This window comes from Ambystoma mexicanum, chromosome 8 (genome assembly GCF_040938575.1).
Source record: "Ambystoma mexicanum isolate Mex_15411 chromosome 8, UKY_AmexF1_1, whole genome shotgun sequence".
Taxonomy (NCBI): domain Eukaryota; kingdom Metazoa; phylum Chordata; class Amphibia; order Caudata; family Ambystomatidae; genus Ambystoma; species Ambystoma mexicanum.
Window position 1 is genome coordinate 675,532,241 of NC_090929.1, and position 26,303 is coordinate 675,558,543.

The 26,303-nt window shown below is 45.9% G+C and overlaps 1 protein-coding gene across 2 annotated transcripts in view; it reads right to left on the reverse strand.

Annotated features, from left to right (window-relative positions):
- Positions 1–1,434: 1,434 nt before the first annotated feature.
- The window catches only part of CUEDC2 (CUE domain containing 2), a 226,417-nt gene continuing 201,548 nt past the window's right edge, over positions 1,435–26,303 (reverse strand). For both annotated transcript variants that reach the window (XM_069610475.1, XM_069610476.1), the window contains one exon: positions 1,435–3,765. In XM_069610475.1, the coding sequence (XP_069466576.1) occupies positions 3,619–3,765 (147 nt within the window). In that variant the 3' untranslated portion in view covers positions 1,435–3,618. The remainder of the gene's footprint in view (positions 3,766–26,303) is intronic.

Genomic DNA, 26,303 nt, shown 5'->3' on the forward strand with positions numbered 1-26,303 from the left:
TGCTCAGAGATCCAGTCCATTGTCCTGCCTTTCGTCACCAGACCGAGGAATCCGGAGGTCGGGTCCAGCACTGCTACATCAAGCAGAATCCAGCCACACACATTTCTTCAAACCTAAAGGTACTGTGGGGAAAAAGGTATTCTTACCTTAATCTGAAAAGTCGCTGCAGAGCGTTGGAGTGCACATAGAGGTGCACAAGGTGCCCCCCCTTATCTCCGACCCAAGCTGATGCTTGTGTCCCCCTTTTGCGAGTCCTTTAACAGGGGCTCCAATATTGGTTTAATCTTCCTGCATCTTAAAGGCCAGAGACTAGAAAGTATCCACAGAAACCTTTGTATTCTGCTGCTTCACAAGACTTTGAGCCTCTCAGAACTGCCTTTTAGCTAGGGTTGCATTTTGGACTTTAAAATCCTTGCTCTGCGAAGAAAATGCCTCTATAACCTTAAACCCTGCTAGTGTTACAATAACCAACTGTTTTCCTTCATAAAAGTCATTAGCTTATGTGGTTTTGCTAACTAAATACAACTACTGTATCTTTGTGTGTGCTTGAGTGCACGTTATTACCGATAGTACGGTAGAACTGTCATTAGTGTCAAAATGCAGTAACAATTGTAACAGCAAGCAACTACAACCTATGCAGTGGCCTTTGAAAAGTATATAAAAGTATTCCTGTGTGTTTTGGTTTAAAATGCTGAGTATTTAAAGACCTTGTGTAAATATAATAATCTATATTTTAATATCTATGTATATGCAAGTGTTTCTTTGAATTGCATTACTAACTAGGTTCAGTGTACTTGCCTACAGTTTACATCTTTCACTTATGATAAGCCTGGCTGCGCTGCCACTCTACCAAGGTTCCATGAGTAGTACAGACTGATACTATGAGTTGGGAATCTACAAACCATTGGGATAGTTTTATAAAGTCTTACCCCACAGTGGACTTTAGGAAAGCTCCCCTCACAGTATTCTGTGAGCGATGGGGCAAACATCTCTTGCAGGCCTACATCTTCAGGTTATGATTAAACACCACATATTTCAACCACAAAATAGACTACCCAAAACCCTGGCTAACTTTATTTTCCATTCTAATCTTACCCTAAAGCTAAGTTCATTCTTACGCTGACCCAGATTGATATCCCTCTCCCTCTATTCCTTTGCATTTGCTTTTGAAAGAACCCCCAACCCCCATGCCTCTGCTCATTAGAAGGTTTTTACAAACTAACAGGCGGTGAGGGACAGGAATCCAACCCATACCTTCTTTTACACCAAATACTAAGGAAATCCTCCCCTCCCTCTCCATAATGTTCACCCCAATTTACAAACTCCACTGTAATCTACCCTGTACTCTGTATCCCTGAACTCCTTATGCATCTGGCTGCAGCTTGGCCCCAATCCATACAACAAATAAAGGAAAACACGCGTTTCTTGTGTATATATTGTTTTAAAAAAAGGTTTAATTATAGGTACACTTTTTGCTTTTCTTTTGGAACAAAGGTGCATTTGGGAAGTAAATTCACGTTTCTACGAGTGCTGTCTCAGCAGATATTATAGAATTCAAAGTTATATAAACATCGGCAAGTAATGAAAATCCAAAAAGGTAAAATGCATCAGTCCTACTGTGATTTTGCAGCAGTTTACTTGTTTTCTAACAGCGTAAAAAGACTTACACGTTTCAGTACTCAATTATTCCTTTACATTGTTTTTATGTAAGGCTCACCACTAGCAATTGATGTGGATGCTGGCATTGAACCCTATAGAATATGAGCTATGGTCAAGTCTAGTTATTTTTTCTCAAGAATTTCAAATTGGAAACGGCAAATAAATGGAGATTAAAGATCTATTTAAAAATCGAAATTAAAACTATACAATGTTTCCTGCTGGGCAAATATAGCTGTCGTGTAAACCATGTTAGCTTTTGTTATCTATATCCTGGTGCATAAACAGTGTCTCAGTCTATGTAGAGCATTTCTTTTTGTGCCATCTTTAATTGAATGGTACTTGGGGGGGGGGGGCAGGGGGAGAAGGAGTCCAAATATGTCCACACCGAGATATACACATCTGGTGTAGACACTCTTTTCTGAACCCTGGGTTGCAATAGTCAAAATAACGCTAAAAAAATTCAAGTGATTAACCCGACAAGTCTTTTGGTTCCTGTCAATTATTTTTAAAGTGGTGGGCAAAAACATTCCTCCCGTTTTAACAAGCGGGAGCCAGAACCAACCCAGAAAGGTTTTGGCTGGATGGGGCAGGAGCAGTTCTCCCATTTTTAAAAGGAATGTCTCAGGATTAAAATGGTGAATTTTATAGCACGATTCTGGGCCAAATAAGATTTTTTTTTAAAGCAATACAATATACAAGCAGTGCTATAGAAGAGAAGTGTTCTGATCCATCAGGCGCCGGGTCCCACAGCCCCTTGATTTGCCCCACGTGTGTTACTCATTGCTCCTTGACCACCTGTCCATATGTAATGTCACTCATTTATCCCAAAACTACCCAGGAGCCCTCGACTGGCCCCATGTCCTCAGTGCTACAAGAACAGACCCTTCACTTTAATTTACCCAGATGTGCCCAGTTCTCCATGTCCCTCAGTCTTGCCTCACGTCACATTGGCCCACGTCACTCATTTCCACCAGATTTGCACCATCATTCTTTGCCCTGGGACTGACTTGTCTGCTCACAAAACTACACCGCCGATACAGTAATATCAACCCATGTTTCTGAAGCACTACCTGTAGGTGGATCTTAGAAAAAAGACCAGGTAACTGGGACAAAGGCATTTTTTGTGTGCAATGAAAACACCCAACAGACTTATTTCCAGAAAAGCAAACATGCTGACAAACTTAATTAAATCTGCCACAGTGAATTCTCATTACCAGTTTTTGTAGTAAATTTACTCATTAGTCCTAGAGGTAGTTAACAGGTCTGCACAAACATATCACAAGATTGACAAAGGTTTTCGGTAAAACAAACACTCACTCCACTATGTCCTACATATTAGGTTTCAGGTCCTACGCTATCCATGCAATATCTCAATAACAGCAATGTTCGTTTTCCAGTCCTTTGCAGCTATTTAATAGAGCTTTCCATATAACTGTCTCTGCGTTTAGCAGAAGCATTCTGGATGGTAAAAGTGCTGGACAAGAGCAAAAATAAAACGGCAGATCATGTGCCAGTAAACAGCAGAAGTCTGGCACTTTGTCTATACCATCCGGAATGTTATTTGTGACATTCTATTTGCGGACATTTTGTATACGACACCCTTGACTCATTTGCATGGGTGCCTGCCAACAACGTTTTTGCTACACCATCCAATGGCTCTATAACAGAAAAAAATCAACACATTTGTCATGCACATTTTTACGAATACACACAGAAAATCCTCAGGAAGCAAGTCATTCTTCATGCAGACCGCATACTCCAGCGTTTTCCAGTGGAATAATAATGCACATTTCTTGCACCATTGCAGACCATCAAGTTAATCCTCAATTCCTTGAATTAGAAATGTACACATGTTCTTAGCGACCATAGCTCTGGCAAGGGCACCAAATTCGGGTCATTATGTCTGGCTGGATTTCAACTACATCCACCAGGGACAGTTTCTTTAAATCGATCAGCAAGTCAGTGGAATCTGTATTTTCTGGCAGGCTTTAGGCTGACGTAGGTTTTCTTCATCTCCTCACTCTCTGGTTTCTTCACGTCTTTGTACCTTTCTCCCTTTGTGCTCACCACTTGATTATCAATGTAGCGGATCATCTTTTTAGGTGCCTGAAAAGGAATTCAGAAAAATGTGGATTATGTGTACTCTTACTTCACCTAGATATCTACATTATAATCATTACCATACCATCACCACCACACAGTAGCAAGATCATAGACACTTCATACGAGAAATACATCTTTCCAATAAGGACAATTAAATAGATACTCACAGTCGCCCCTTCCTCCTCACCCTCGCTCGAAATTAAAACCAAGCACTGTTTTCACCATTTATCAGTTCTGGGTATAAAAAGGCCAAAGCACAACTTCAACTTAGAGCTAGTCTCTATTAGGGGTGTACCGAACTTCGGCTTCGAGTAAGTATTTGGCCGAATCCCGGATGAAAGAAAGCTATTCGGCTCCGCCGAATAATTTCTTGCTATTCGAATTTGTCATTCTCATTTGAATACAATGCAACATGAACTCAGAAAGGCAAATATAGACTTCAGTTTAAAAAACTGAATAGAATTAGACCAGACAAATTGCTATCACACAGCTGAAAAATATCTTATATTGTAATCTGCTCTTTAGGGCAAGTTTTGTTACAGATTTTTAGGCAAAAAAGGTGCTCATCTTTTATACTTAGCCTGCAACAATACAGGAACATCTTTTCTTTTGGTGAATGTTTATATGCAATGTACACTTTTTTCAGTTGGAAAAAACTAAATGAAAGACATGTGCATAGATACTCTCATTTCCTGTCATGTCACTTCCCATTGTGTACATCATATACCCCCCTTTTCTTTTTTTAAGGACTTGAGTCCTGAGTTTAACATTATCTGATATTTTATCAGGAATTATAAGTTGCATATGTTTGTGTGTTGGCAAGAAAGACTGGCTAGGATAAGTGAAAAGTGAGCAGCATTTATTTGGGTGGGGTGAATAGTTGTAAAATGGAGTTCACATTTCCTCTTGACTTGTGATCTACATGATCCGACATGAACCATTTTATACATTTCTGTGTGAGCTGCAAAGAAGTTTCGAATCTCGACCCCATCGACTTTGTAACTGGATAGAGAATGCAATGCAACGGATTCACAAAGGCAGTCCTTTTGCATTTGTGAAACCTCCTACTTAAAGTGGCACTGAATATGCAACAATCTTCTATACATTTGGCCCCTTCAATTTGGTTAAATCTGCTTTATTTCTGGGTTTTATACTTTAAATAAAGATGCTACATTAATTACAATGAAGAGAAATAAAAGTATAGAATGCATTTAAAATGGTGCTTTGTTTATTTTTTGAAGTTTGGAACATGATTTATTAAATAAAGCAACTATTCGGCTTCATATTCGGCTTCGGCCGAATAGTTGACAAACTATTCGGTATTCGGCCAAATACTAAATATGCTATTCAGTACAACCCTAGTCTCTATACAGCTCCCCTCATACACTGCTGCCGCCGTTGACTCCAGTTTGCTCTTGATCTGCGAGCATTACAATGTAGGTCCAAGTAGCAAGCTCACAAGTTAAATAATCTCCAAAGACAGGGGCCAGCATGCACTTTGAAAGTTTGAACCTCTCAGCAGGACACTCTGCCTTTCATCATTGGCCAATAAATTGAGTACCATTAAATTGGGTAAAAACACTGAAAATTAGAGCATTGAGTAGCAGGAGGCATCCAGCTTGAAGAACTATGTACAAACACATTATTATATGTGAGCAGAGAGGTTTAAGGATTTTACTGACCGAAATCTAGGAATACCGTCACTTTACCTTCTACATTACAGAAACTTTATTAATCTTGAACAGCTCAATTAAAAGTGTCATTAAAAGGGATCTATGAAAATTGCATGCATGCCACTTTTGCTGGGGCACATTTCTCTGTAGGCAATTTTTGTTAGCCCCCCCCCCCCACTTCTGTGACTCTAGGCTTGTGCGGGGACACCACCGCAAATGGCACTCATCAGTCCACCCCACCCAAACCACCCCTTCTTTCTGTAATGTGGGGTACACCCCTGTAACCCAGGATATCCTGGGTAGGCACCTCTAAGCCCTTTACCTTATCACCCAACCCGCCACCCCCTCCTCCTCGTCGTCCCAGTCTGACCCGTGTAAGAAACCCAACCTCCCTCCACCCAAGTCCCACTCTTTACCTCGCTGCTCCAAGTACCTTCCCGTCTCTCCCAGACATGTACGAAAAGTGCTTGCAGCAATTCCCGAAAGGCCGTGGTGTGAACAAAGTGGCTTGTCTGGAAACTGATGTCAGCAAAAGAGGGCTATACCTTACAAGGGGGGGTGGGAATGAAAATATGGCACACCTAAACAACAACCAGGAATAGCGCTAGGGCAGGCAAAGGCATAGTGGGCTCTGGAGGGAGGCCTAATTAGAATTTGGACAGACCCTACTTTTTATCTACTTTGGAATAAGAACGCAGGAAGCATTATTTTGCAAATGAGTGAAATGATCTTCATGAGGCCTCTTTGTAAAGACCAGGCAGCTAAATGCTTCAGAAGAGCGCAGCCGTAAATGGTAATCTGAGACCACTTTTGAAATAAGAGAGAGATGGGTCCTATGCAAACTTTGCGAGCGAGCTTGTAAAGCTGTACATGCAGGCTGGGATCTCAGCTATCATGAAGGTTGCCATTCATGTGATATGCTGCAAACCTATCCTCAGGAGGACATGAATTTGGAAAGTAGCAATTAAGTTCCCATGAGGGAGGAGGCTTCCTGACAGAAGGAATATACGTGTAATCCCTTCAGAACATTTTTGGCAACATGTATGATGAAAACAATGTACATTTTATATAGGTTGAGACTGTTGTAAAATATTCTCCAACGGATGAATATAACAATCAACTAAATAAAGCAGGTATTGGGTGTTCTACAGGGGCCTGGCCGCGCGTATCGATGTTTCAGCCTTCAGGCGCCTTCCTATGGTAATGCATACAAGGACGTTGCAGAAGTGTATTTGGGTAATATTAGGATGTGCAAACAAGATGGCAATTTGGCAGAGAAGGGAGGGGTTCAAAGGGCCAGACTGCATGCACTTAGGAGCCATGCAGCCAAGATCAGCAACAGTAGACTGGAAGAATAGGTGCAGCATCCAAATCTGGTCATAGGTGCACACCCTTCTCCTGTGGGTATGACACTGCTGCTGATGTGGCCAGTGCAATGAAGTTTTGTTATCAATGTAACTTTAACATGATATTGGGAATTGGAGACCAGTTTAATTTTATTTTAGGTCTGCAGTCTGCTTGCTGGCTCTTCAAAGGAAATCTACACCATGCTCTGGTGAGTCAGCAGGACATAGACTCAAAGGACACGATATACTCTTTATTAAAGTAAAAGGTAGAAGGCCGAACTTGCCCTATAACTATCAATGGTCCCTGCCTATATGACTAAGGTGCTCGTTTGTCAGTGGTGAATGTCCAAAAACAAATCAGTCCGCTGTCGAAAAACTACCCTAACTGACCCTACCACTAACAGAAAAGTAACTTAGGTCAGGAGAATGATTCCTTTCTCCTGATGGTACTGCTAGTACCAGTCTTTAACCTGCAAATAGTCTCTTGTGACTTCTTACATTAATTTGTTCAATTCCACAAGTGGGATGTTGCACTCTCTTCACTTTGGATCCCTTTTTTGCTCCCTCTTAGCCGATTTACGTCACAGACCTGGTTGTGCCCGTCTCCGGAGGTAATATGTTTTTCCTGGGCTTTAACTTTTAGGTTATAACAAATCAACTTTTCTGGATGACTGGGGTTTGTATCTGGTTTATGTCTGTAGGCTCATAGCCCTGGCTTTTTTAAAAAAATCTTTTTATTGAGTTTATACATATTACAGCAGGAAAAAACGAAACAATTCAACTCCCCCCTAACCCCTTACCCCTCCCCTACCCTCCCCCCATCCCGAAGGAATCCCAACCCCCCCCCAATGTCCCTCAAAGCAACAACACTCCCAAAACTCCCCTTCTCCCCCTATTCCCCTCCCCACACCCCCTCACCCCACGAACATAACTCATCCGGCTTGAAAATCCAGAAAATTAAGTCTCTGAGGTCGCCATTGCTCCCGAAAGTCCCCCTTCAAATAGTCCAAGGTCTCTCCCCATTCCGCTGCAAAATCCTGCAACTTATTGTTAGCTGCATATGCGGCCCATTCTAAGGACACTATTTCCCACATTTTTCTTAACCAGTCTTGTTCCGTCGGGATCTCGGGGCTCTTCCACCTCTGGACAAGAAGAGCCATCGCCGCCAATATGAAGATCATTCGAGCTTTACGTCGCCCCACTCTCATCCCACCCTCCCCCGATTCCAGGCCCCTGCCCAAGAGGATCCCCCGAGGGTCCTGGCCCTCATCTTCTCCCAGAGCCTGGGCCAGAGCCTGCGTAACAACCACCCAGAAAGACTTAATAACCGGGCAATCCCACCAAATATGAGCCTCTGTCCCCTCTTCGCCACAGCCTCTCCAACACCTATTTGAGACCCCGGGGTATATTGCATGCAGACGAGCTGGCGTGTAATGCCAACAAAACAGATACTTATACCAGGCCTCCTGAAGTAGAACAGCCCTAGCCACTTTCGGGATCAGTCTCCAAAGTCTCACCCACTCCTCCCATTCCATCACCCCACCAATCATCTCCTCCCATCCGAACATATATGACCATTTAGTGATCAGGCCCACAGCCTCTAGCAGCCTATAAAGATCTGAAATCAACCCCCTGGATCCCCCGTGTGTCAGCAAATAATTCTCAAAAGGGGTCAACTCACGAGTTGCCACTGTACGAATCTCTGTAGACATCACCCAGTGTCGGAGTTGGAAATACCGGAGCCTTTCCCCCTCTCCCACACCAAATTCCCGTTTACAGTCCTCGAAGGATTTTACTTGCTGATTACGGAACAGGTCCCTAATGACCCTACATCCCCCTTCCTCCCACCGCAGGAACGCCCCCTTTTCCAAACCCGGCGTAAAATCCCCATTGTAAAAAAGGGGGGTGAATGGTGACGGGAACGTGGTAATCTCCAATTTCCTCACAACTCCATCCCATATCTCCACCAGGCCCTTTGTGATACTGCTCATATAGATATGTGCCGGTCTGAGCCTACGCGGCAGCCACAGTACCTCCCCAAGGTGATGTTGAGCTACTTCTCTATCCATCTTGACCCAATGCTTAACATAATCTGCTGAAAACCACTCCCTAATGACCTGCAGCTGTGCCGCCTCATAATAGCGGCGGAAATCTGGCAAAGCTAAACCTCCCCTCCCTCTTGATGCGGTCAACAATCGCTTTGCCACGCGCGGTTTTTTGCCATCCCAAAGAAATGCACTAGCTGCTCTGTTCAATTCTCTAAAGAAGCTAGCCGGAATAGCTTGGAACAGAGAGCAGCCGCGTGAGGACCACCATTTTCAGCGCCGTGCCCCAGCCAAGCCACGATAACCTTAGAGAACTCCACTTCCTGAGATCCTTTTTAATTGCGGTCAGAAGGGGAGGATAATTTGCCCCAAACCACCCTGATAAGTGAGGGGTAACCTTGATCCCTAGATACCGTAGCCCTCCCGGGCTCCACTTAAAAGGTGAGGACTCCCTCAGAGCCTTAGCCTCCACCCCCCCCCTAACGAAAGGTTTAACGCTTCAGATTTCTAGAGATTAATCTTTAGGCCTTAAACCTCCCCAAATTTAAGAGCGCCATGCACGCCCCAATGGACTTTCTTGGGTCAGTCAATGAGAGTAACATGTCATCCGCGAATGCGGCCACCTTATGTTCCTGCCCCCCAAAGGGGACACCCCGGATATCTACCGCCTCCCTCATTGCCACCAAAAGAGGTTCCAAGTACAATGCGTACAACAGCGGTGAGAGGGGGCACCCCTGCCTTGTACCCCGGCCAAGCTTAAAGGAGCGCGATGCCACGCCATTTCACTACCAAACGCGCCATGGGAGCCCGGTAATTCGCTCTCACCATCCGTATGAACTTCTCCCCCAACCCCATTCTTGCCATGGTCAGAAACAGAAAGGACCACTCCACCCGGTCGAAAGCCTTCTCCGCATCCAGCGCCAAGAGGAACACCGGAGTGGGGGTCTTCTGCGACTTTTCGACCAGTTGGGCCACCTGCCTAATATTGTCAGCTGTCGGCCCTGAATGAACCCCGACTGGTCCTGATGGACTAGCGTAGGCAAGAAGCCCTCCAAGCGCTTAGCCAAAATCTTAGTATAGATTTTCACATCCAAATTAATGAGTGCTATGGGTCGGTAGGAGGTGCAATCCTCCGCGTCTTTGCCTGTCTTATGAATTAAAGACATTTTTGCCTCCTCCATGGACAGGGTAGTACCACCCGAAGTGCAAAACGAATTGAATAATTGCGCTAAATAGGGGGATAGAATGTTGGAGAAAGCTTTATAAAGGCCGGGAATCCGTCGGGACCCGGAGCTTTGTTATTGGGGAGAGACGCGATGGCCGCACGCACCTCGTTCTCTGTAATATCCTGACCCAATACCTCTGCCTCCTCCCCAGAAAGGCACGGAAGGGACAAGGTCCCCAGAAAATCCTGCTGAGACTGAGCAGACGGGTCCTGCGGAGTGTACAGGGCCTCATAATCGGACTAGGCGCTCTGCGATGTCTTCCGAGCGGGAGAGTCTTCCCCCCCTTTTCATCTTTTATGGCTATAATCGCATTTCGTTCCTTATTCCCCCTTAACAACCGCGCCATCAGTGAGTCCGCCTCATTCGCCTTTGCATAATACATCTGCCTGACCCTCAACAGCGCCTCTTCGGCCTTTTTAGTCCTTAAAACCCTCAATTGCCCACTCGATTAGCCTGTATTCCCTATATGCTTTCTTGGAGGGGCCTCCCGCAGCCTAACTCTTGCCGCCTCTACCTCCCCCTCCAGTTGCGCCTCCAAAAAGCGCAGCTGTCTGTTCCTTTCTGCCTTTAGAGCAATAAGGTCACCTCTCAGGGTGGCTTTAAAAGCATCCCACTGTATGCTGAGGCTCGTATCTGTGTCGTTATTTTGTTTAAAAAAAGGATCAAATGCAGGTGGTTAACTCCTCCCTGATCAATCGGTCTCTCAGAAGTTCACCTGGAAAACGCCAACTCCAGATCCCCGGTCTTCCCCCTACCCAATCGTAATTTCATCTGGACCACCTTGTGATCTGGAATACCTATCGGGCCTGTCTCTACCTCCTCATCCCCTCCCACTAAGCTAGCGGATACCCAAATGTAATCAATTCTCGATTGGGATCTGACAGGAACGTGTGACCCTCCCCCTGTCCCCTCAACACCCTCCATACATCTTTCAACCCTGCTCTCTCGAATCGTTCCCTCAGTTGAGGGGAAGACACCACTCCGCCCGCATGGTGCGTCCGATCCAGCCTTCTGTCCCATGCCAGATTAAAGTCACCCATTACGATAATCTGCCCCCTCGCAAATCCGTCTAACACCACTAGAATTTCCCTCAAAAATCACCCCTGACCCGCATTTGGAGCGTATACCGATGCAATGGTGTATGTGGCTCCCTTACACTCCCCCCTCACCATGAGGTATCTCCCATTTTTGTCTCTAAGGACATCCTGGGCTTTGAAATCGGCCCCTCTCCCAAACGCTAGAGCCTCCCCCCCTTCTTGGTCGGACCCGATGCAAAGAGGATCTGCGGGAAGCCTTTCAATCGCAGGCGGCCCTGATCAACACGCAACAAATGTGTCTCTTGCAGCGCCAAAAACATCCAGGGGATGCGTTTTAACAAAACGTTCTAATTTCGCCCTCTTGAGGGGGGAATTCAAACCCCTCACCTTATGTGTTACCCAACTTAGAGCCAGATGAAGACCCGCTCCTTTGCCATTAGCCCCCCTCCCTGCCCAACGTCCCCATCCCCCCTCCCCACCTTGACCTCCCCATCTTCACCGTCTCATCCCTCCCCCCAACCCCCTTCCCCCCGCCCAAAACCCCCAACCCCCCACCCTCCTCCCACCACTCACCGGACAACCTCGTCCTTTCTTGTTCCAAAATGTTTTACTCTTCTCCGCCAGGCACCATTCGCACCCCATGAGTCCACCACCCCCCACCTGCTGCCTTAAGTTCCTAGGGAGCCCCTGAGCTTCCCCCAGTGCCACCGGTCTTGCCTCCCACCTGACGGGCTATCATCTTACCCGTGGAGCCTAGCCCTACTCCCTTCTTCTTGCCTCGCTCTCCCGCCGTTGACCATTCCCAAGGCCGGCTCTTCTCTTTGGCCCCTCTGGGGAACAGGATCCCCAATAGCCTGGTCTCCTCCTCCACTATCTAGATCCAAGCTAAGGATGCTGGATGCCTCCCGAAGCGTGGTCACTCGCTTCTGACTCCCCTCCCATGTAAATACCAAACCACAAGGGAAGGACCACCTATCATTAATCCCCCTCCTTGCCAGCTCCCAGAGCACCGGGCCCATATTCCTCCTTTTCAGCAACGTGCTTGCAGCCAGGTCTTGAAATAACTGAACCTCTTGACCCTTGTAGAGAACTGGCTCCCTCTGTCGGACCGCCCGTAGCACCGCTTCCTTCTGTCCATACCTAGCAAAGGCCACCACCACCTCCAATCGAGCACGGGTCTTCCTCGCACACAAGCTCTGCAAAAATCTTCTGGCACTCCTCTTTCAATTGATGATCCGCCACCGCTTCGGGCAGCAGTTTAAGTCGAACATTGACCCGACGAGACCTATTCTCTAGGTCCTCCAGCATCAGTGTTACGTTCACCTGACTCCCACGGAGGCGCTGGCCTGGTTCGCGCTGCTGTGACCTCTTCTAAGGTGATGCGCAGGGTTCGGAAGACGGACTGGACCGGGCCCCCAAATCTGGCTTGCCTGGCTCGCAGAAGTATCCTTCTGTAGGCGAAAATAGGGGATTAACTGTCTGCGGGGTAATGCAATCGGCCTCCCACTTTCCCCTCTCACCCTCCTCGAAACCCTTCTGTGATTTCTCGTAGCGTCTCACCTGAGGGTCTGGAAGGACGAGCTCTCCATCCTGCTTCTGATGCAGGGGCGCGTTGGTATCCAGTTACTTCACTGAATTTTCGGATTGGTGAGAACCAAACTTGCTTGGCTTCCAGGTAAGTTTTTTGATAAGAGGTTCCCCTTGTGTCCATGCATTAATGTACTAATGCTAGTGTCTTTTTCCCCATAGGGGCTGGGGTACGGAATGCCGGGGAACAGGCACCGACCCGAGATGAGAGGTGAAATCCTTGTAGAAATCAGTTAAGTCTTTAATGAGCGTTTTTTGGTAATGTCTTTTCATTCGCTCATTAACGCTGATGTCTCTTTTTCCCCTTAGGGGCCGGGGTCCGGAAATGCCAGGATGCGGCGCGGACCCGAAATGAAGAATGCATTAATCAACAGGTAAGTCTTAACATGGAGATTTAGCTTTCCTTATTCCCTTCTCTCTCTCTCACCTTTTGTTCTGGTCTTTTTCTCCCTAGGCGCTGGGGCGTGACTGCGAATCCAGATGATCGCTGCTGAACATGGAGGCGCCCTGTAAAGGTAGGTGGAATGCGGCGCTGCAGCGATCGACGCGATGAGCTTTTAAATTAAAGTCTTCCTTTTCAGGATTGTCGGCGAGATGTCTCCGGGATGCGGATTTAGCAGGTAAGGACTTTTCCTTCTTCTGTTCTCTTCTTCTCTTCCTTTGCAGGTGATCCAGGATGCTGGCAGGCGTGGCAGAAGTCAGGATGCAGGAGCAGACACGGTGAGCGTCCAGCTGCTAGATGCAGAACAACGCGAAGCACGTGTGGCTGTTCGGGTGGGGTTTAAATAGCCTTGGAAGAAGTTCCAGGTATGTATCCTTCCTCCAATCAGGTATGTATCCTTCCCCGACCATGCCCGGATGGTAAATTAGTCCCACAGGTAAAGTAGTTCCTTTCAGGCCTCAAGGAGGCCGGGATCCTGCAGCATGGTCTGCATCAGGTAAGTGCACCCAAGCACTCCCATAATGAACCTGGCGCCTATGGCGCCAGGACACTGTCCAAAGGGCCCCTATATGGGGTTGCTGGGTCCTTCCTTGGGGACTGGATGTCCGCTTTCAGGGACGCAGGGCTTGAACCGGCTCCCCGGGAGCGGGCATCATGACAATCAGCTCCATATTTGTTGTTGCGGTGTCCAGCCGATCTATAGCTTCAAAAACCGAAAGGGGAGGTTGACATGGGCGTGCCTGTAACACTTTTCCTACATGACGTGTAGTGTACCCAAAATACCTCACACGTCGAGGTCCCTCAGATTGTATTTTTTCTCCTGTGAGGGAGCCTAGGAGAAAAGAGAAAATAGTAAGACGTGTATTTTCCTTCCATCGGAGCGGGGAGGACGGGTGGGCGCATGTGAATCTAAGCAGATACAATCATCAGAAATGCTTTTACGGTAAGTAATGCATGTCTTCTGATGCTTGTTAATCTGCTTGAAATCACATGCTGTGCATAGACTAGCGAGCAGTATCCGGAGTTGGAGGTGGTTTGAGAGAAGGAACCGTAGTAAAAAGAAGTCTTAGTACTGCTTGTCCCACCTGAGAATCAGACCTAGAATGAGTGTCTAGGCAAAAGTGTTTTGTAAAGGTGTGTACAGAACTCCAGGTTGCCGCTTTGCAAATGGACTCTAGGGGAACATTTGCAATGAATGCAATGGAAGCCCCAGTACCCCAAGTAGAGTGTGCTCTAGGCTTGAAGGACAGCTCTCTCTTAGCAAGAGAGAAACAGAGTGATGCATTTAACAATCCACTTAGAGATTGCCGATTTAGAGACAGGATCCCCTTCTCTACCAGCTGCCCCTGAAAAACGAAAAATTGGTTCGTCTTTCTCATAGGTTTAGTTCTGTCCAGGTAAAACAAGACTGCCCTACACACATGTAATGTGTGTAGGCTTCTCTCAGCCATGTTAGTAGGGTTCTGGAAGAAAGTAGGCAGTTCTATGGATTGGTTCACATGGAACTTGGAGATAAATTTAGGCGCAAAACAAGGGTGAGTGCGCAGAACCACCTTATCTCTGAACTGTCACGAAAGGGTCTAGAACTGAAAGGGCCTGTAGTTCACCAACCCTTCTTATAGAAGTGATAGCCACTAGGAAGGCTGTCCTTAGCCACTAGGAAGGATTGCCTTATGCATAGGCTCAAATGGAGACCCAATAAGTCTGGTTAATACCACATTTAGGTCCCATCCGGGAGTTGGGTTAGAAATGGGGGTTGAATCCTCTTGACCCCTTCCATGAAAGCCTTAACTGGTATCTTCCACCATGACACTTTCTGTTGTGACGTAGTGTAGGCTGAAAGAGCAGCGAAGTGAACCTTAAGGGAATTAAAAACCAGGCCTGAGTCAAGCAAGTGAGTCGGGTACCGTACAATGTGAGTAGGAGAGCAGTCAATGGGATTGATGCCCTTGGTATTGCACCAGATAAATTGTTTCCATTTACTGGAATAGCAGTATTGGGTGTTAGGTTTTCTCGCTTCCTTAAGTATGTCCATGCATCTCTGAGGAGTTGTATGTGTCCGAACTCTATGACCTCAGGAGCCAGGCCGCTATGTTCAATGTTTGCGGGCAGGGGTGAAGTGTCTCCCCTTTGTCCTGAGACAACCTGTTGTACGAGCAAGGTAGTTTCACTGGGGGAGATAGAGCCCTCTCCATCAGATGAGAGAACCAGGGTTGGCGGTCCCACATGGGGGCCACCAATATCATGCTGACTGGTTCCTGGTGCATCTTGTGCACTATCTTGTTTAGTAGGGGAGTTTGGGGGGAGGGAGGGTTCAAGGAGGGGTAAAGCGTAAACAAATTTCCCTGACCATGTGATCCAGAGTCCATTCCCCTTGGAGCGGTTCAGTGGGTACCTGGAGGTGTAGTCTTGGCATTGAGCGTTCTCCAGAGTCGCGAACAAGTCGATCTCAGGGAAGCCCCATTCTGCAAAAACCTTCGAGACTATGTTTTCGTGTAATCGCCATTCATACTCCATTGGTAGCGGGAAATCTCTGCTGAGTACTTCTGCCAGAAGATTGAGTTCCCCTGGAACATGTGATAACAGGAACATGTGTTTGAGAGCCCACTTCCAAATGTTCTGGGACTGTTTGGACAGCCTTGGAGAGGGAGTGCCCCCCTGTTTGTTCGGATAGTACATGGCCGTGGTGCTGTCTGAGGATCAGGACGTCTTCCCCTGCAGTTGTGCCTTAAGTGCTTTGAATACTATATCTAACGACTAACCTCTGTGCGCTGTCTGTTGAAGTAGGTGAAGCTCCTCCACCCTGAGAGAGGGGAGTCTGTAGTGAGAATGGCCTTCACTGCGGGGGGTGGTGAAGGATTTCCCCTTCAAGGGGTTGTCCCTCAACCACCACCGTAGCAAGAGAACTAGGGCTGACGAGACAACTACTAAATCGTCCCATTGTCCGCTGGCCTGACACCACTGGCTGTTGAGTCACTCCTGCATTGGACGCATGCGCAATCGCGCGTGAGGATCCAAATAAATGCACAACGCCTTCATTCCTAACAGTCGCATAGCCTTGCGTACCGTCACCTCTCGACTGGCTACATATTGAGGGATCTGAAACAGCATGTTTTGGACCCTCTCGTTGGAGGGGAAGACGAGCAGGGTCTTGACTTCTTGTAGCAGGATGCCCAGATGTTCTGGCGTCAGGCATCTTGCTCGTGTAGGTCTGAATTGGGGGACTGGCTGAATTCTAAACAGGAATGTTTAGACCCGCTCCCCCCTCCTCAGAAAAGGCCTCTGGGTGATCTGATCCAGAGTCTTGAGGGTGTCATGCTCTTTCTTAGTGGTTTGTGAGTGCTTCGTCAACCACCTTTCCAAATAAATTAGTTTCTTCCACTGGCTTATTTATTAATGAGGCTCAAGTCTCTTGCGTAACCATGCATGCCTCTTCAGGAGGGTACCTTGAGCCAAGGATCTGCCAGCTCGGTCTGCTGCTTCCAAAGTAATTTTAAGGATACTCTGATTAACCTGCCTGCCTTCTGCAACTGTGGAGAGCAGACGAGCTTGCAGCGATTCAGGGACTTCTTGAAAGGCCCTCCTGTTGCATGGCCCATTGCGCATCGGCATAGCTGGCCAACAAGGTTGTATTATTTGCGATGTGAGTGGAAAAGGACGCAGCCGCCGTGACCCTTTTCCCTAGAGCATATAGTCTCTTACACTCCTTGTTAGGGGGTGCCTACCCGGTTGATAGGGGAATCCCTGCTCTCTTCCTGGTTGTTGTTACCACCAGTGAATCTGGAGTAGCATGACCCCTGATGTAAAGGGAGTAAGAGGGGGAGGGTCGCACATTTTTCTACCCTAGGATTTACTGCTCTAGTTAGGGCAGGCGTCAATAAAAGAAGGGGCCAACCGCTTCTTGATTGAATTTAACAGAGGAATAGCTTGGCTGGCTGGTGGTCTTTCTTTTAGGATGTCCTCGACAAAATCAGCTTCTGGAACAGCATCTTGGGTAGCAATATGGAAATGTTCCGCTGCTTTCCTCAATATGGCTTTGAACGCCATTTGGTTGTCGACCAGGGAGGCTTATCGAGTGGGTGTGATTGGGGAGTCCAAGCACAAGGCATCAGGTTCCGGTGTTTGAGTAGGTGACTGCCAAGGGTGAGGATCAATTGGGTCGGGTTGTCTCCCCAAACCTCTGTGGAGTCCAAATGAACATCCTCAGTGTCCGCAAAGGGATCTTCATCTTGATTGTATAGGTACACAGGGGCCTCCTCCTCAGTGAGGTCAAATATATTCTTCCTCTTGAGAAGGGTCAAAGACTTTCTGAAGCTTAGTCACAGGGATAGCGGGGGTTCTCCTTTCTAGGTCTTTTGGGTGTGGATTTTTCAGAGAGTTCTACAAACCTCTCTAGCCTATCCATACATCCCTCAAATTTCTCTCTGGTTCAAATAGATGAACCAGAGGAGTCCAGGGGTGGAAAGGGCTCCTGTAGTGGATCTTCTGTCACCAAACGTCGAGATTTCTCCTTTAACGTCGAAGAAATCCCTCCAGTGCCTTCCGAAAAGTCCTTTCGGGGGACCGACGGTTGATGCGTGTCCTTTGGGTTTTGATGAATCTTTCGGCCTATCCCTGGATTTCGAGGAATCCTTGGAATTGTCCTTGGGTCTCCATGAATCCTTGGACCGTTGATTCTGACCATCCGCCGAAATAATCCTAGCGATGCTTTCGGTAATCACCTCAGAGTCAGGAAGTTGTAAAGTTCGGGCCTGCGGTTGCGTGGTTACTTTCGGCGGAACCGGGGCCTTCTTGGCTGTGGACGCTTTTTTCTGATGCATCTCGACGGACTCCTGAATATTGGGGGCAGCGCCCTTCGATTTAGAGGGCCCAGTCACAAGTTGCACCTGCGGTTGCAGGGAGGGCTGCCTATCCTGACGATCGGCGGGCAAAGCCGAAGTTATCGGTGTGGCAGTTGGCGCTATGGACCGTCAAAGACATCCCTGGAGTTGTGTTCTTAGTGTGTGAAACATGAGTGTCTGTCGCCGGGGTGTACAGTCCCCATAGCAAGACCCGAGTCTTGCATAATGGGGCCAGGGACAGACAGCGCGGAGCGAGAACGCTCTGCCGAGATGTCAATCGCCTCCGCATCGGAGGCCTGTTCGTCACTCAGCCCCTCGTCACAATCGGCGGTTGTGGCAGTGGGAGAACTAGACTCGGCCTGCAACATTCCATAGGCCCACTGCTTAACACAGCGCTCCTTCAGTGTCTTCAGACGCAGGAGCTTGCAAGCCGCAAAAACTGTCTCGGTGTGATTAAGGGACAAACACTGATTACACCTACAGTGTTTATCCTTCCAAGGCAATTTGGCCTTACAAGAAGGACAAAACCTAAAAGGAGTCCTCTCCATAGCTGAGGAAATAAATGGTGACGAAAAGACCCAGGCAACAAAGAGAGGGGAAAGGGAAAGGCATTCTTAGAAAAGGAAATGTCCACCCGGACCCCGCTCTCCCTATTGAGTAGGCCAGCCAGAAGGCCCGGCAACGCGGTCGGCAGCGCCAACCGTACACTGTCCGTCGAAGATCTGTGGAACCGTCTTCAGCGGAGATCTGGAAACTGCCATCGATGGAAGGGACGGTTGGATAATATTAAAGAACTCATATACGACCAAAGGTCGAGGATAACAGCAGCAATGTCTCTGGACAAGCTCCGCAAAAGCCGACCAGTTTACTGGGCGGAAAAAACAATCTGAGAGACCGTGACATGCAAGAAATTTTGGGTACACTACACGTCACGTACGGATAGTGTTAAAGGCACGCCCATGTCGACGTCCCCTTTTGATTCTCAAAAGGCAAGATGCAATAGTCAGCAGTTACCAATGGATGTCGGATTATATGCACAGCATGCGATTCTAAGTAGATTAACAAGCATCAGAATTCTAGATATCCCATTTGACTTTTCCAGTTAAAACTGAATAGCTCAGCCTGTGTGCAGGATCTAAAAACGGAAAGAATGCTCTCCCTTGAAAACAAAGCACCACAATGTTATTTTCCAACTGTTTCGATCCTTGTGTGAATGAGGAAAAGAAAAAACAAGACAATTAGGAGGGGGGCATTTGTAAGGTCATGGCAGTGTTAGAGGAAAAGGTGAGACTGACCTGGGCCATCAGAAAGTACCAATAGATTAATCATTTCCATGTGTTACTAGGATGTGACACTTCTAGGATTTAGGACTTAAGAAGGCCACCAAAAAGGTTAATACAATCTTCCATATCTCTGTTTCCTATGGACAGATTTTAATTTCTATGATCTCATCTGAATGATCTTGTTATGCCTAAAATGTGGTTCCAACAACAATTACTTTATAGGCAATGGTGCCTCAAAAATGTCCATATTACAACACCTTGTGTGTACTTTAAAAGAATGTTCCATAGGAAATTACTTAATGTGAAATGTCATCAATTGCAACTTATTAAAGGGGATTATATAGTAGAGGAACTGTTGAAAAGACGAACCTAGCGATAACCAGGGTTCGAAATTGCTTGGAGTTGGAAGCTATTGGCAGGAGCTGCCCTACAAACATAGCTATGGGATCTTAACTGTGAACGTTTGGAAATGTTTACAGATAAAAAGTATAAGAGAACTATCCTTTAAAAGATATTGGTTAATCTATAATAGAAAAAAAACAGTTTGCATCTTGCACACAAGTTAGATTTGCTGCCCACCATGTACTAGCTCCTGGTTCCCCAGAGGTAATGCCTGCCTCTCGGTGATGCGATACCGAGGAACTGCTTTTAAACAAAATTAATTTTGATCCCAGGATAACCATTACACAGTGTCTTTTAGTAGGTCACCAATTGTGAGCAACATAGTCTTGATCTTTACTGAAATCATCTTTGTGTCAGTCTGGCAAGCTTGGTACAGTGCAAGAATCATTATCACAGTTACCTCCACCCTCAACGTTTCTACAAGGTAGGTTTTTGATAACATTTACACACTGGACTGCATTTGTTCTTCACACATTAATGTCTTGCAGACTGGAGACCGTTGCATTCCCTAGAGCAGGTTTCATTTTCCATTCATCTTCAATGGGAGATGTATTAGTTGGCAGGAAATGGCAAACTTTGTTCCAGATCATGACCAATAGTGGAGTCTCCTTAAACTCTTGTAGATGACAACTATTCACAGCTCTTCCCTTTCTTAAGAAACAGTGTTAGGGAGATTGATCATTTTTATGCTTCATCCCCTCTCCTAGTGAGACCTCCAGCACTTTTTGGTGGACTCTGAATGAGTGGAGCCTTTTTCTACTCATTCATTCTTATGGGCTCTGTCTTTTTAAACTCTATTCTTTGCATCTTACCTATCCTATGACGTCCATTTTATTCCAGAACTCTTACAGGCATCTTCTGCATTTTACTATTGCAGCACACAGCTGCTTATGGGCAGTGTTGCTAGGGACCCTGGGGGTCCTCCTTTGAGATTCTTTTATTTAGCCGAGAGTAACTACAGTTCTTAAGGAGGATAGAGAGATACTTAGTATCTCTCCTAAAAACGTTATAGTCTGAGAGATTGGCACACACCACCTTATGTGGAGTGCCAAAGGGATACCTAGTATCCCTCTTCTCTCTGCTCCTAACTTCTTATCCACATAGGCCAACTCCTAGTTACGGCTGGTGGCAGTTGACGTTTTCTACCAACTATTGTGTGATTTTTCTACCGCAGGCTATGTCCAAAGCCTCAGTAGTGCACAATAGGAGCACCCAAGTACCAACTTGGGGCCTTCCTTTTTTCGCCATTACTAGTGTGGTTGTTCTTTGTTAGCCCTTCTTATACCATACTGGGAGGGGGAGGCCTGTGTGTGCGTTTTGTCCTTGGGTGTCCCTGCCTTGGCTCCACAATGTCTGGGCAGGCAGGAAGTGGGGGAGGAGTTTTCCAACCCCCTGTCCCGTATATGCCAGAGTGCCTGAATAGAATCAGCTCCTACTGGGGGTCTGGCTGTCCTGATCTGACAGGCAAACACCCCTTTCTTTAAATTGCTGAGAGAGATTGCAAAGGCGTGTGTGCTGGCACTGTATAAAAGGTTAGGATCCTGAAGTGAAAAGCAAGTCGACCACTGGACGCTGATGTAACCGAAGACGACGACCAGAGACTCCGGCAGAACCTTTGCAACACTGGTGACCACTGCTGTCCTGACCCTATTTTCTGTGCGACAGTAACTCCGAAGAGGATGACTCCTTCCTTTTGACTGGTGGGAACAACCAGTCCCAAGACTAACTTTGATTTGAGCCATCTCCCGAGGTCCTGTGAGTTTTACAGAGCTGCAGAACCCCAATTCCAGGAGACACAATGCCCATTTCGAGTGCATCGTTGTGGAAAGGCTGAATCAGTCATAATCTTTGCTGAGTCCTCCAGGACACAGAGATCCGATCCAACTCGGCCAGACCCCCTCATTAGAGTGCGGGACAGCAGGAAGCGAAGAAAATTGACCGGGTGAATCGCGCCCTTTGTTGGCTGCAGAAAAGGCAGCAAAACTGCAGAATGACCAGAGAAGTTGATGAAAGCCGTGCCAGAGATCCTTTCTCAAGACTGCTGCTGAGAGATCCCGTCCATTGTCCCGCTTTCGTCATCAGACCAAGGAATCCAGAGGTCGGGGTCCAGAGCTGCAACATCGCAGAGCATCCACCACAAACGTTTTCTTCAAACCTTAGGGAAAAAGGTAATGCTTACCTCATTCCAGAAATTCGCTCCAGAGCGTTGAAGTGCACGTAGAGGTGTTAAGGGCAACCCCCTCTTAGCTCAGACTCAGGCTGCTGTTTGTGTCCCTTTAGCAAGTCCTTTCTCAAGGTCTCCAATGTTGGTTACAACTTCTTGTATCTTCTTAACTAGAGCTTAGAAAGTATCCACAGGAACTTTAGACTTCTGCTGCTTTTCAAGACTTTAAGCCTCTCCGAACTGCCTTTTAGCTAGGGTTGCGTTTTGGACTTTAAAAGACTTGCTGTGCATAGAAACTGCCTCTAGAACCTGAAGCTCTACTAAGATTCACTAACCAACTGTTTTCCTGCCCAGAAATTACCATCATATGTGTATGCGGACTAAATGCAATTACCGTATTACTTTGTGGGTGCGCATTATTACCGATAGAACTGTCAAATTCCTGTAACAATTGCATGCATTCAGCAACTACCAACTAAGAAGTGACCCTTCGAAAGTAAGTGTACACGGGTGTGTTGATTTACATTTAGAAGGGACTCTTGTGTAAATGTAATAAATATAATACATTATAATAAGCGTCCCTTTGAAGTGCATTTCTAGCTGGGTTCAGTGTACTTGCCTACTGCTCACATCTTCTCGTAAGACATGCCCGACTGCCCTGCCAATACCAAGGTCTCGAAGTCGCACAGACTGATACTAAGAGTTGGGGATCTACAAACCACTGGGATAGCTTACTAAAGTCATACCTCCAAGTGGGACTTCAGTAAAAACTCCCCTAACAAACAGTCCAGCGAAACTCTGAAAGCTTAGTTATATTGGTTCTGAGCTGATACTTGGAAAACGAATGCATCCAGCACTGTTTGAGGAATTATTTGTGTTCTTAGTGTATTATTCGTCAAAAGGGTGTCTTCAGTCCTGGCAGTGAATGCTTTCCAGCATGAAAGTTTACCATTCCCAAAGTACCTGTGCAATCAGGTCCAGACAAGGGGTGTAACACTGGTAAGGCAGGCAGACTTCTTCAAGGATCCTAGTGATAGGAATATGTCTGCTACTGAAATGCGTTTTGTAGTAGGCCCAAAGTATGACTCGGGGCAGAGTTCTGGATAACTTGCCATAGCAAGAATGGAAACATTGGTGTCCTATGAGAATGTATAAACTTTTTTAAACTCCTCGTGGCATTGAGTCCAGGAAGATTTGTTTTGGGTCTGCTGCTTGTTGTATACTAAGACAGTCCCAAGAACAATGTGCGGCAGCCACTATGCCACACAACTACAAAGTCAATTGGTCATTTGAGCATGCTGTAGCATTGATTGAGCTAGGTAAGCAGCTAATTCAACTTTGGTGTTGCTAGGTAAGAATTGGTGCAGTCACTGTGTGAGACTACACAAGATTTATCTGCTTCCTATTAGGTAACCCACCTTTGGTATAGGTCTGTATTACACAAGTTGGTAGTGTGTCTGAGCAGCCAGGCCTATCTCAAGAGGGGTAAATGTGAGCTGTACAAATGAAATCCGTCAATACAAGTAACCAAGTAACACTTGCACTCAAGGTTTTAGTTATAGTCATTTAACATCAGTTTTAGTAACGCATCCTTTAAAAATGCAATTGTAACTGTCAAGCAAACTTTGAATTACTTTTCAAAATCAATAAAGCTGGTGAATACTCTTTGGAGATGCTAATACTTTTCTACTACACCCTAAATTGACTTCAATAACAAGGATAGTATTGCATTAATATATAACACCAGTATAGTGGACGCCGAGTTTCAAAATGGAAGGGGTAAGGAAAAATAGAAAGGTTAGAATGTTTACTCATAATGTGAGGACACTTTGAATTCTCCAATGAAGTCTAGGAAAGCCTTTCCAAGAAGAAAAAGTGTTCAACAAATTTCAACCTATGAGGGACAAGCAATGCCAAAGTCAATGGATTCAGAAATGTGCTTTTAGGGAGCCAGGACAGCCAAAGTCAATAGTTCTGATGCCCTTCTTGGATAAAAGTCTTTCACAAAAGTCAGATAGTTCAGAAAATCACTGTAGGCACACAAGATGTTAAGCCTGCGCGCAAAAGGGAGTTGAAATCAACTCAGAAAGTTAAGCAGATGCAAATCTCAAGTGAGACTGCATGACTTAAGGCAAGAAGGCAAGTACCCCCTCCCCCACCCCCAAGCCTAGAAGAAAAAAGTGGTCCAGCTGGATTCCGTCTTGCTACAGCCAAGCAGACCCTAGTTTCTTTAGCCTCAGTCGTGGGGACAAGAGGGAGCACTCTGGAGGGCCCCTGCGGCAGTATTTTTTTTTTTTTTTTATTGAAGCGTCAGCCTAAAATACCACATTGTGAACAACGTGGCATCAGACTTTTGCTACAATGTAACAACATTCATTAAAACATTCATTAAAAAATTCGTCAAAATTCGTCAGAATTCATCCAGCCAAAAACCAGTTCACGGTATTACATAGGATAATCTGAAGGATTCAGTTTCGTGAGGTCAGTCACAGGACATCAAGCTTTAGAGCATCTATGTAGTCTATTACCGCACAGCTTAATTTTATGCTGTGACCGGCTGCTACATAGGACCACCAATCTCGGGTGTTACAATCTGCTGGAATAAATTCACCCAGATGCTGATTCCTCTTTGAGGTGGTCTTTGTGCATTTGGTGATGAGATGCTCTAAGGATTCTATTTCGCTATTACAGAAGCGACATAGATTATCCGTAGCTTCTTTAAAGTGGCGACCCCACGTCATTTCCTTTGTTTTGATTGCGTTTAGTCGTAATCTTAGAAACTGCTCACGGTGATGACGGGATGGACAATGCGTTAGGTATCTACTTGTTACATTTAGTTTGTGTTCTCCGATTCCAGAATCTAAGGTGGACTTCAACTGCAGACGTCGCTCGTTATTCTTTGTCCAGCACCATTGTTCAAATTTTGTTTTTATGGATTGTGGTCTCGTCAGCAGGTCATGCAAGGTCAGATCGGCATTCGTTAAAGTAGATATCATTAATAGTTTCCACTCGTCTAACAGTTTCGAGCTTCCTGGAGTTTTTTCCCCAGCAAAGATTTCAAATGCTGGCGCTACAGGTATCAAATTCATTTTGCGTAGTGCCGTTAATGATTTCCACATTACATGGGTATGTAGGGAATTTAGAGAGAGTTCATGTCTTATGTGGATCATCGAGATGTATGAAGGAAGCTTCAGAACACGCCGCCAGTAGATGCCTTCAAGTTTTTGCCAATACAAGGCGTCGATGTTCCAACCAGACTCCGAACCAAAGGTAATTGCGGGGATCACCTTTTGATTATAAAAGGTCAGGACTGGTGCTAGACTGAATTTTCCAAAGTTTTTGTTCAGCAGCTGGCCTTGAATGCTATATTGAATCATTCTGTTAACCATCTCAACCTTCCAGTGATGTTCGTGCACTGAGTTATTGAATGTTATTCCCAAGTATCTAATCGAATTGACTACGTCAAGTCGATTATCGTCAATTTTCCACACAAAGGCTTTTTGTTTGTTGGTACATCGTTGACCAATGATGACAATCTTGGATTTTTCTGTGTTTAGTTCCAGGTCGTTTTTTTTAAGATAATTATGAAGATTTGTTAGCTGGCGTTGCAGGCCTATCTGTGTCTGGTCCAACAAGACCACGTCGTCAGCATAGATTATACATCCTATTTCATTGTTGTTCAGCTTCGGTGGAAAACAGCGAACATCTTTACGATATGATGGGAGGTCAGAAATGAATAATTTAAAAAGTTCAGCTGCTAGAGGGCATCCCTGTTTCACACCAGAATTTGTTGTAATCGGCTTGGATAGTAAGCCTTGATTATTCAATCTTATTTTGATGGTGGTTTCTGTGTGTAAGGCTCTTATTGGTGCAACCAGTTCAATCGGACATTTCCAGTTTATTAGTTTTTGCCACAGTTTACTGCGGTTTACACTATCAAAAGTTTTAGTATGTTTATTAGCAGCAGGTTTACCTCCACACCTACGCCTTTTGTAAAACCTGTTTGCCGGATGTCAATTATTTGCTCTTGTATGGACCATGCAGTTAGCCTTTGGCGTAGGAAAGAGGCGAAGATTTTTCCTATAGTGTCCAACAAGGCAATCGGGCGATAGTTGGTTGTATCAGCCCTGTTGCCCTTTTTATAGATTGGCACTATGATCGCCACGCGCCAGGAGTCAGGTATCATCATTGATTTGGACAGGCGTGCGAATAGTTGTTCAATAAAGATAGCCCATTGTTGTTCATTTTTCTTCAACATCATATTGGATATTAGATCTGGACCTGATGCATGCAAGCTTTTTAGGGCCCGTATTGCAGCTCTGATCTCTTCCGCAGTTTTTTGGAAGTTCCAAGATATTGGCTCTTTAATGGATATTCTGGACTCTTCATGAGATGGTTTGTTGAAGATGCTAGTAAAGTGTTGTTCCCATGTATCGGCATCAATCGTATTAGATGGTATTTGGTGATGTCTTGAATTGCCAGTATTCAGAATTAT